The 11504-nt window shown below is 41.2% G+C and overlaps 1 protein-coding gene across 1 annotated transcript; it reads right to left on the bottom strand.

Moving 5' to 3' along the window:
* Window positions 1-8791: 8791 nt before the first annotated feature.
* LOC132854884 (E3 ubiquitin-protein ligase RNF183) lies at window positions 8792-11308 on the bottom strand. Its single transcript, XM_060883531.1, has 2 exons — window positions 11040-11308; window positions 8792-10168 (listed from the first exon to the last, which is right to left on the bottom strand). Exons 1-2 carry the CDS (start codon window positions 11247-11249, stop codon window positions 9467-9469), a joined length of 912 nt encoding a protein of 303 aa, XP_060739514.1. The 5' UTR covers window positions 11250-11308; the 3' UTR covers window positions 8792-9466.
* Between the last annotated feature and the right edge of the window lie 196 nt (window positions 11309-11504).

Below are 11504 nucleotides of genomic sequence, written 5' to 3'. Positions count from 1 at the left end.
TGTGCGTGTGCATGTGCAGGTTCAGTCCACAAGGCTGAGATGTGTCTCCCTCTGGCATTTCCCAGTGTCTCTCTGCGATGCCGTCCCCCTGTCCTGCAACTCCCTCCGAGCTCGGAGTGTCCCATCGTCCGTCCTCCGTGTAGATCTGGAGGAAGAGGATGGCAGACAGGAGAAGGAGCCAGCGGAGTGTTGGGTCTCTGTCCTCCTTCGGCAGGACACGTCTGGCTCCGGCGGGGTAGAGGATGCGCCGAACACGGCGTCTTGACAGAACTGGAGCTGTCTCTGCTGTCATTTTCATTTGCTACTTTTTTATAGCTTTCTCTTCTGTCCCTCCTATGACTGGACATCAAAATATCACCCCTTTTCTGTGCCTATGTGTCCCTCTCTCCTGTCTCTCTCTTCTATCTGTCTCTCTCGTCCTCTGCAGCACCTCTCCGACTTTAAATACACCTGAGGTGGGCGTGGCTTTCACACCTGAGGCTCTGTACCACACCAATGGTCATTAAAGCTATTTTTAGAAGCTGTTTTTGTTCTGGCTGCCTACAGCATCGATCTTTCTCTGCACGGCATTGTGCTCATTCCAAGCTCCACTTAGTGAGGAACTCTCTCTCTTACACACACACACACACACATACACGCAGAGGTCTGTAATGTTGCAGGCAGCAGCTGCATTCTTGTGGTTTTGGATATGAAAAAGTTTGGGGGAAGTGCAGTGTGAGCGTCCTGACCAAACACAAAAGGAATGTGACTGGAAACCCTCCTGCAGCCTGCAACTGTGCTTATATCACTCTTATATCATGTAATGTCATGTCATATTTGCAGCAGAAGCAGCGCAGCCTGCGGGAGCGATAGTTGTGCCGAGCTGTGTGTGGTTTTTTCCGTGTTTTGGTGTGTTTGACTTTGCAGGAAGTCATCCTGCCTAGCAACAGTCTGTTTTAGAAAATGAGAGACACTCACGCATTCAACACATTTATTATCTCTAATCACACCATGGCTTTACTCGTCCTGCTCTCCACTGAAGGACGAATGTCTTGTGCACATCCTCAGCTCAGTGCTTCTTTTTCTAGCAGACGTTATAGAAACAGCACCTCATGCCATGTGGAGCTTACTTTTTCCACCCAGCTGGTTCCTCAGGTGACTCGAGATGTTGTTCACGTGTCAGTCGACCCAAGGCTTCAATTGAGTAGTTTCCAGAGGATTCTCTTTCTGCTCTATTTAGTGATGACTTGTTCAGCAAGTTCCGTGCAAAAAAAAAAAAACATTCTCAGGCTTCACAGAAGAGGCTTAGCATCGGTCACTCAGGACTAGCCACTCAGAGGAACGTGACGTTTCCTGACATGGATGCAAACAACTTTTTCCACTAAGTGTTTTTAGATCTTTGTGAGGAGTCATGAGCATTAGTCAAAGGTCAGGAGAGTTTAGTAAAGCTCCTCAGGTTTCCCCTCCCTCCTCCTCGTGAGCTCTGTGTTAGCGTGTAGCAGCTGTAGGCGTCCAGCACTTATCTCCTATCCACAGGTGATTGCAACAGCCAGCGAGTGAGTCAGCCTTCAGATGGCGTGTGTTTACTCTCAGGCCTGAGAGCTCCGCTCCTCAAGGGTCAGAACTAGTTACTAGATGGCTCAGTGTGTAAACACTGCACAAAACATGCTTCTCAATCATGACGATCCGCAAGACCACGGCTTCCGCAGGTCAGCACTCTGAGGTGAGTGGCAGTGAACCGTGTAAACATGTGACCCGAATGACAGCCATCAGTCCTCCTAAATAAATAACATCCTAAATACACAGATCTCAGTCTGCACATCCCACAGACTTTTCCACATGTTCTTTCACTTAGTATCTATGAGATCTGCACTTCTGAAGCCCAACAGCCAGGACACATCTTACTACTCATACAAGCACACAAGAGCAGTGAGCTCAAAAAGAGCTCAGTACTACACTCAGTTCTACACTCAATACTACAATTAGTACTACATTCAGTACTTCAATAAGTACTACATTCAGTACTACTCTTGGTCTACAGCCAGTACGACAGTCAGTACTGCAGTTGGTTCTACATTCAGTACTACACTCAGTAATACATTCAGTACTACAGTCGGTACTGGAGTTGGTACAACATTCAGTACTACACTCAGTACTACACTCAGTAATACATTCGGTAATACATTCGGTACTACACTTAGTCTACAGTCAGTACTAAAGTCAGTACTACAGTTGGTACTACATTCAGTACTTCACTCATACTACACTCTACAAAACTCTCAGTACTACATTTAGTACTACATTCATTAATATTTTCAGTACTACACTCAGTCTACAGTCAGTACTGTACCACAGTTGGTACTACATTCAGTGCTACACTCAATACTACACTCAGTACAAACATGCAGTCTACACTCAGTACTACAATTACATTCGGTTTATTATATTAAACCTCTTTTCACTATTTTATGTCTTACGAATACAGGAGGCGAGTTGATGCATGTATGATGATTAGTGTAACTCTTGTGACAAGAGGCAAGAGATGGTGAGCTCTGTGTGACACACACAAGCTGTAATAGTTAGCTACATTGCACAGTTGAGATACTTTCTCAGTCCAAGCACCATGTTCAAACACACAGTAATAAGGCTCTTAGCTCACCAGCACTTTGTACTGTACTGTTTGTGTGTAAAGTTTTATTTGTGAACATCTACAGTTTAAGAAGCTTTGCTGTGGTCTGATAAACATGAGCATTGTGTATTCCTGCAGGGTTGCCTTAAAGCATGCATGTGTGGTGAGGCAGTACATAAATCCTGCGTGTTAAAGCTGCATTAATCAACTTCCTCCCTGTATTTGTTGCTTAAAGTGCATGAGTGTATATCCCTGTCAGAGCTACACTACAACTGGAGTGTGTGTGTGTGTAGTGTGACAAACACACACTCTTCTTCTGCTTAGTTAGAAGATTCCTCTGATTTCATGTTACGCACCTACAGTTAGACACGCTACCTCTGAATCGGACTCTCTGATTGAATGCGCTACATCCTGAAATGATCTGTGTGTGTGTGTGTGTGAGGGAGACCACAGACTGATGAAAGGAATGCTCAGTCTACTGCTAATCATGAAATTGTTTCTCGGCTTAATGTAGCAGCACGCAACCTGAAGACCACACACACGCATGCAGGCACACACACACACACACAAGCATGCTCACACAAACACACGCACACACACACGTGCACACACACACACACACACAAGCATGCTCACACACATGCACGCACACACACATGCACGCACACACACACACACACACACACACACACACACACACTCCTGAGTCATGTTAATCCTCCTGCTGAAGTTTTCTCTCATCTTAATTCACTAAATGCTGCAGATATTCTGCGTGGAAGCTGGATGATTTTGTGATTAATTCTTTAGCTTTTTTCTCACACCCAGTGACCTGGAAACACCCAGAACACTACGATCTCATTATGGAACAGAACGCTCTCACACTGTCATGCTCCCTGCTGCTCCGCCACCGTGCAGGGTTTGGAACAGCTATATGAGAAACAGGCTGTGAGTCCGGAGCCATCGAAACCTGCTGCAGTGATGAAAACTTGGTGTCACCGAGTGACTGACTGGCCGTGAATGAGGGAGTGAAGCAACACCAGACCGTGTGAATGTTCTCTACATGTTAGCAGTGGATTATGGTAGGAATTCAGTCAGGTGTGATTCAGTCAGGTGGAAGTAATGTCTCAGCTGGATGAAACTCATACATGCTAATCATTCAGTTCTTATTTTCCTGTTTTCAAGTGTGCAAAACCTACTCATGGTTTTGTAATTGTATTTCCTGTCTCCATAATGTCATACTCTTAAGTATAAATAAGAGTGCTACATAATAGTATTTAGCCTAAGGTTTGTGTACCCTGACCATCACGCCATATGTAAGTGTTGAACTTCTTATTCCAGACATTAGAATCATCTCCACTCTTCTCTACTCTTCTGGAAGGTTTTCCACTAGATGTTAGATTGTGGCTGTGGGGATTAGTGACCATTTATTCAGCTACAAGAGATACATCAGTGCTGGGGTCAGTGGTGAGGTTTGGAGCGACTGTATTACAGATTCACTGTTCAGTATTCAGATCCTTCTGGTGTTTATGCTCTCGAACAAACACATGAAAACCAAAATTGTTGTTGAGTAAAGGAGCTGACTTTTTGGTGGATGATTAGATGTTTTCATGGCTTGTAGAGTGTCAGTGTGTGTTACACCACACTGTTGTGTACTTTTCTGTAACATTATGGGAGCCATTCTAACCCAAATCTGAACCCAAAAGAGCCTGCAGCCAAAACACAACTCTAATCAGTGAGACTGCATGAGTCAGCCATGTTCATCATCATGACTGCAGGATAATAAACCTTCAGCTTCATAAAAGTAAGAAATGTGGACCTCTGAGGGGTTAATGAACAGTTGAGCCCTCACCAGCCTCTCTGTGTTCTCGTGACATCAAGTCGATAAAAATGCAGCTAGTCACATAGACACAAATTGTGAAAAGCTACTGAATATTTACTGTAAATTTGATATTTACTTTGAATCTGACACTGGAAACTCTTTCCATTAAATGTTAACATCTCCTTACAGAAAAGTCTGCATATCAGCAGCAAAACATATGTATTGTTGAGCATCATGTGTGTGAGCTGTTGCTACGGAAACAATGACATTATCAGAGTGAGTACATTATTAATTATAAAGCTGCGGGTGTAGAAATAAAACACATTCTTATTTCAAGTCCCTGAAGCTGATTGAGCAGTTTTTAGAACTTTTAGAAACAAATCATCAACAAAAAAGTGCAAGAAATGAGGCAAAAATTCTCACACAGTAAAGCTACCCACATGCTAACCTGATAGCTGACAGGCTGCATTTTACAACTTAACTGCATGAAATTTGTTTTTCTGAGCGATTATGGGGATATGTATGTAAAAATGTAAAAATAAAAAACAAAATAAAATAAATACATAAATAAATAGAACAACACTCTAACAATGCAGTATAGAAAATGTCACATCTTCACTGAGGCGTTGGTATAAAGTAACATATAGGATGGACACGCAAAAATAGAATATGAATTCAGAAAACTGTGTGTGTTTATATATATATATATATATATATATATATATATATATATATATATATATATATATATAGATATAGAGAGAGAGAGAGAGAGAGAGAGAGAGAAACACAAAGTCTGTGTTTGCTTGGGTCTCTCGGGGCCTTGGGACATGAATGCAGACACACCTCTAACACACACACACACACACACGAATGAATAGAAACAGGAGATGAGCTGAGTGTGCGTGTGTGTGTTAGAGGGGTATGGGAAATCACTGGCCTGAGACTTATCTGTATGCACGCACACACACACACACACACACACACACACACACACAGACTGACTGGTGAGGTCATAACTGTTTACAGCAGCCGACCAATCAGCAGCTTCAATTCAGTTCAAACTTAAGAGTGGTAACTGACACACACAGTTTAAAGTTACTCTATAATCACACACTGGCTTTTTTTCATTCACTCTTTCTCTATTTTTCTCTCATATACTACATTACGATTAGTCATCATGTTGATGTTGTCAGATCCTGTGATGTTTTCTTCTAATGAAGTTTAGCTGACTAGACTTCAGATGAACTAATGGATCATACACCACAGATCGTTTTGTCAGTTCCTATTGTAACACAGGTTTCTTTAGATTTCGTCAGTTCCTGTTGTAGTATTATTTATTATTTCTAAGGTAGAAGCTAAATTCATGATATTGTTTATTTTAAATATCTAAATATCATTCAAGGAAGTAAACTGTATTTTGAGGATACAGAGCTTAAAGCTTTTAGGAATTTAAATAATTTAAAGCTAAGTTTCTACAAGCCATATAAATATAAAAGATAAACTTCATTTAGCAAAGTTCAGATTTTCTTTTAAGATAATGCTAAATATCTGTAGGCTAATTTAAGTTTACATTTGTCTGAATGAGGATGTTAGGTAACAAGGGTTATTAAAGGGAAATAACACACTTTCAGCATGTCATCATGCTAATATCTACATTGTTTAGCCAAAATATAGCTTCTAAAAATAGTAGAAGCTAGATCTGAGTGTTGATATGTGCCTTCTCTGTCTTGTGACACTGGAGATTCTGGATATTTCTTCTTGACTCTCAAATGTGAAGTTGTTTGTGAAGCTGCACTATAGCCTGATTTTGATTTTTTTTTTAAATTATTATTAACAATCGGGTCGCTGCACTCTGGAGCAGGCTGTGGGGTTTCTGTGGTCAGGTCAGGATGCTCTGTGTTAGAGAGACACACACACTTACACACACTCTATAAATTATAGTGCCAGATTACCCATCTCTATTTCCACAGATTTCCTGTTTTTGGGAAGCAGGTCAGCTGAGGTTTGTCTTGGTGCCTTCTTGCAGTGTTTTTCCATTACGTAATGATGCAGTTATGCTGGAAACACTGCCAGATCACTTCTTTACAACTACTGTAACAATACAGCGCCACTTGGTGGATAAGAAACCATCAGCTGCCGCATGCAGCCTTCACAGCATTGCTCTGTTTTAGCTACAACTACCTCAGTGTACTTCTAAATAAAAAGGTGATATATCAGTTAAAGTCTTCAACCTGCGATTGTTGTGAGGAAAAAATACCTCACTAAGCAAACAAAGCTAATCTGACAGACTCAATGCTCACGTTTGTGCAGATCTTCATTTCTCATCATCGACTGCTAGCATCAAACTCATTATCACTACTCAGCTCTCAATCTCTTTTAACTAGCAAACAGCTAGGTAGCATTAGCAGAAGGATGCTATCAGTGCTAATAGTTAAAACTGAAATCATTCAAAAGCTAAATCAATCACCCCACTCCTATTTCCTCATGATGGATGATAACCGTATGTTAGCGTTACATTACCGTAAAGAATCTCCATCATTCCTTCAGTGTGGAAATTCTTCATTACTGTTTTATTTTCTCCAGAGCTTTTAAACAAGTCTTCACAGTTTGGTCTTTGCAGCTTTGATAAAGTTAGATAGAATTAAGTACTTAAGTACTTAAATACTCTCCCCAAAGATTACAGGAAGTGAATTTACCCTGCTTTTACATACTTCCAGTTTTTGTGAAACACATTTCATATTCAAATTTTACTTGTAGTATTAAATTAAAAATTGCACAGTAAGGACCTATGTTCCCCAGATTTATGTGTTTAATAATGCAGGGCTGTCAAGTCATGCATTTGGGTCTTTTCTCACGCTCTCCCACCACACATTGTATTTCTCATGCAGGAAAACTTTTTGACTATCATATATTTAATAAGCCGCAGCGCCCAAAATATATCAGTCCGCACTGCTGTCTCTATGGAACTGGGCAGGAATCAAGCGCGTCTCCCCTGGAGTTCTTAGTCAGGCCTGACACTTATCAGCCAATCAAAAAAAGAGGCTACACAATAGCCAAACAGAAAATAGTACTGTTGTATGTGGGTAAGATTTAACACAACAACCAATGAAAAAAACAAACAAAAATTCATTAGAGAGGGTATTTTGGATGGTCAGTTTGAACAAAACCTCAACACGAAACAGCTTGTCTCTGGATGGGACATTGTCCTCAAAAATGGCTGGGCTTGAGCCGAACTGTTTTAAATGGGAGCAACATTACAAGTGATAAAGGACTCGAAAAAGGCAACAAACACTTACAATAAACACCACCAGTCATTCTCTCTCTCTCTCTCATACCCACACACACAAACACACATTAATAAATGGAAATTGAACAAATACTTTGTATTTGGTTAAAATGTGGTCAGTGATCCTGGTGAAACTTTTTTGTTGTTGTTGTTTTTTTGGGTGGGGGTTGGAAATGTCACTCTTGCCTGTCTTCAAAACCTGAGAGCCCTGATAATGGAACCCGAAGAACATGTTCCCAGCTCGCTAGCTGGCTAGTTATTATTAGCATGAAACTTTCTGGATAACAAACAGGTCTATTAATTTTTACTAGTTCAAAAATCAACCAGATAAAAAAAATCAACCAGATAGCTTGCCAAGTCCAGAAGGTATATGGAACAGATATGATTTTAATTTCTAATCTTAGCTAGCTAGGAAGCTAGTTGGTTATTTGGTGTTAGCTAGAATCTTTCTTAATAACTAGCATGTTTTTTTTTAGTAGTTTTAAAATTTAAGTTACATTTTTAATAAAATTTAAATTAAAATATCTAAAAAAAAGCATGTTATAAACTGTTTAACTATCTGGCAGGCTGATATTAGCAAAAACTTTTCTGGTAGCTAGCATGTGCCATTGTTTTTATTAGTGTTATTAAACTGGCACAAGATATATAAAAGAAAATGTTTCATTGCTATTGTCAGCTTTCATTTGCTTGTTAGTGCACAAGGTAGCTAGCTGGCCAGTAATATTAGCTAGAAATGTTTGTGATAGCTAGCATATTTGATCATTTTAGTAGTGGTGCTCAGCTGAAAATTGCAAAAAACTTAATTAACTTCCTAAGATGTATAAAGATTAGTCTTTTGTTTGCATTAGCATACAAAAGTGAGCTAACAAGCTAATGTTATGCTAGACACTTGACACTTGCTAGACACTTGAAATGTTCCTAACAAGCATGTATGTGCATTTTAGCTAAGCTAAAATCAACCAGAAAGCTAGCAACGCTACAATCTATCTCAACCAGAACATTGCTAATGTTATCTTGTTTGCTAGCTATGAAGGTAGCTGCCTAGTTAATATAAGTTTTAGTGCACATAGCATGCAGGTTTGGAGAAGCGCAGAGCTGGAGGGAGAGTGTTTTCTCTGTCTTTATTGAGACTGATAAAGTCATGTTTACAATTAAGCTTCTTTGTGGCTAATAGTGCAAATATTAGTGTAAATAAATATGTGTGTGTGTGTGTTTAAATACATTTTAAAAATGCTACATTCAAATTAAAGCATAGCTTGTCTATGTGAAAATCACAACATTTAAAATGTGTGTAAGATAGAGAGAGAGAGAGAGAGAGAATTGACACAGTTGTATTTTCCAGCCTGATGTTAAATCTCTCTCTCCTGTGGGATGCTGATTCTCTCAGTGCTACAGGTAAGAGGTTAAATGGTTAGCCATGTCCATGATACTGATCTGAGGCCTGTTACTGACCCGAGGACATTTCCATGTGTGAGGTGTGGTGTATGTGCAACGCTGCTGGCTGTAGTGGATATCATTTAAGCCATTTGAGTTTCTGCCTCTCTGAGCTCCAGGTTCAGAGGAATTGCATGGACATACAGAATCATATCAGAGACACTGGACTGATCATTGAAAGTCTTTACAGGGAGGATGTCCAGTCCCTACTCCATATATTCAGACTGGGTTTGTTTCCTGTTCCTTAGTGCTTCCTGTTTCTCCCTCGTGAGCTTCAGTGGATGGAGGAGGTATTTAAATCTGACTAAATCTGTCACTAACGTTTTGAGAAGATGATGCTGATGCCGATGGCAAGTGAGACCATGATGAGCATGCCGGCCATCATGAAGACCGCCCTGCATGCGGAAATCCGTAGAAGACGGCTGAAGAAGGGGCAGATGCCTCGGCGTGAGTCTTGCTCATTGTCGGTGCTGACAGGCCCTCCGAGGTCCAGGCTGCGGCGCTGGTTACTCTGTGATGCTGGTATAGAGCTGGGAATGCGCTTGACCTGAAGCTTACCTCTGTTGCGATTGAAGCGGATGCTGTAAACGTGCTGCATGGCCTCTGGCAGGCAGGACAGCACCACCACGTCCGTGTCCAGTTTGGGCAGGCCGAAGTTAGGCAGTGGGGTGTAGGCTCTGCATAGAGGACACTGCAAGCTCTCAGGCTGTGAGGATTTAATGTTTATGCGTGCCAGGCACTCCAGGCAGAATGTGTGGCCGCACTGCAGCACCTTGGGCGTGTTGAAGACGTTGTTGAACTGACTAAAGCACACGGCGCACTCCAGCTCTGGCAAGTCATCAGGATTGTATCCTTGAACTATAGAGACATCAGTGGCACTCGGCATGGGCTCCGTGGGCACACCGGGGCCTTCTGCTGCATAAGGAGAGTGCTCCATGCCTGGATGAGGAAGAACTGTGAGGGTGAGGTGGACAGAAATCTGATGAGTCAGTGGGGCAGCTGCCAAACTGCTGCTGATCTGAAAAACAAACACACCAGCATCCGTCCGCATTTATATGCCAGAGATTAGGATTCACCAAAGAAAGAGAGTTTGCACATGCTTGAGTCATATTCATGTGTGCATAAAAGCATGTTTGCTTTGGAAATTCAAATGGCAAATATTGAAGAGAAAAAACTTGAGGTCATGCAAAGCAGCACAACAGCACAGCAGCTCAGGCCTGTTTACTGGTGGTGTGTGTTGTAACTTTAGCCTGGTATGGAGATATGCATCATGCATGTATTCACTTCATTCAAAGCCAGGATTGTTTACATCATCAGCACTAAAATGAATTAATATTTGATTCATTACTGACAGTAGTGCAGCCGCACATTGCAGGTTTATTTTAATGCACTTGTTGTAATACGTTATTGTTTCTATAGTAACAGGGATTTGTACGGTGACTTACACAATCAGATTATGTGCAATTAAGTGTGCATAATTGTTGATATTTTGACCCGAGACATTTCTGGAAAGAGCCTTGTGTCAGGGTTTTGTAAAAGATAAGGCTGAAACTTTAAATTTTCCCACAGCTGTGTGACAACAAGGACTAGCACTATAACTATAACTAGCACTATAATTCTGCTAAACACTAAATGTAAGTAGAAATGGATAAAAAGCATGACGTGACCTCCTTAAAAATATAAATATAAGATTGTAATGTAAACAGTAATTTGCTGTGGGATGAGAGAACTAAAACTCTCAGACGTACTGGTACTGGAAAATAACCTAAATCAGAGAGGGGACAGTAACAGTGCTTCTTCTCTCACACACACACACACACACACACACACACACACACACACACACACAAAAGGCTGCGATTATACTGTAGTAGTGATGTTTCACCTACCTTGACCTCCCACTCTCTCCGTACAGACCCTCCATCATTGTGGCTCTGCAGCTCAGACACTTCATGAAGGCTTCCTGAACCCTTTCTCCTTCTCTCTAGATGTCTGTCTAAACCGTTTTTCACTCTCTCTCTCTCTCTCTCTCTCTCAGTTCCTGCATTAGTACTCTGGAGTTCACAGTGTGTGGTGGGTTTTGCATACAGGAATAACATGCACCAGGAAACACACAGAGTAGTCAAATATACTGTAGCTGAGAGACTCACAGACAGAGACAGACAGAAACAGTGAGAGAGAGAAAAAGTCAGAGAGAGAGAGAGAGAGAGAGAGAGAGAGAGAGATGAGTGTGTATGTGAACGTGTGTTAGGACCTATAAAGGTTAAAGGTCAGTGGCAATTCAAACAATGATAATCACCATCACACCAGAGCACTGTGAAGTTCACAGTTTTATATTAATGCACTTGTTCTAA

The sequence above is a fragment of the Tachysurus vachellii genome, chromosome 12, assembly GCF_030014155.1.
Source record: "Tachysurus vachellii isolate PV-2020 chromosome 12, HZAU_Pvac_v1, whole genome shotgun sequence".
Taxonomy (NCBI): Eukaryota; Metazoa; Chordata; class Actinopteri; order Siluriformes; family Bagridae; genus Tachysurus; species Tachysurus vachellii.
This window is presented reverse-complemented; position numbering and strand designations above follow the sequence as displayed.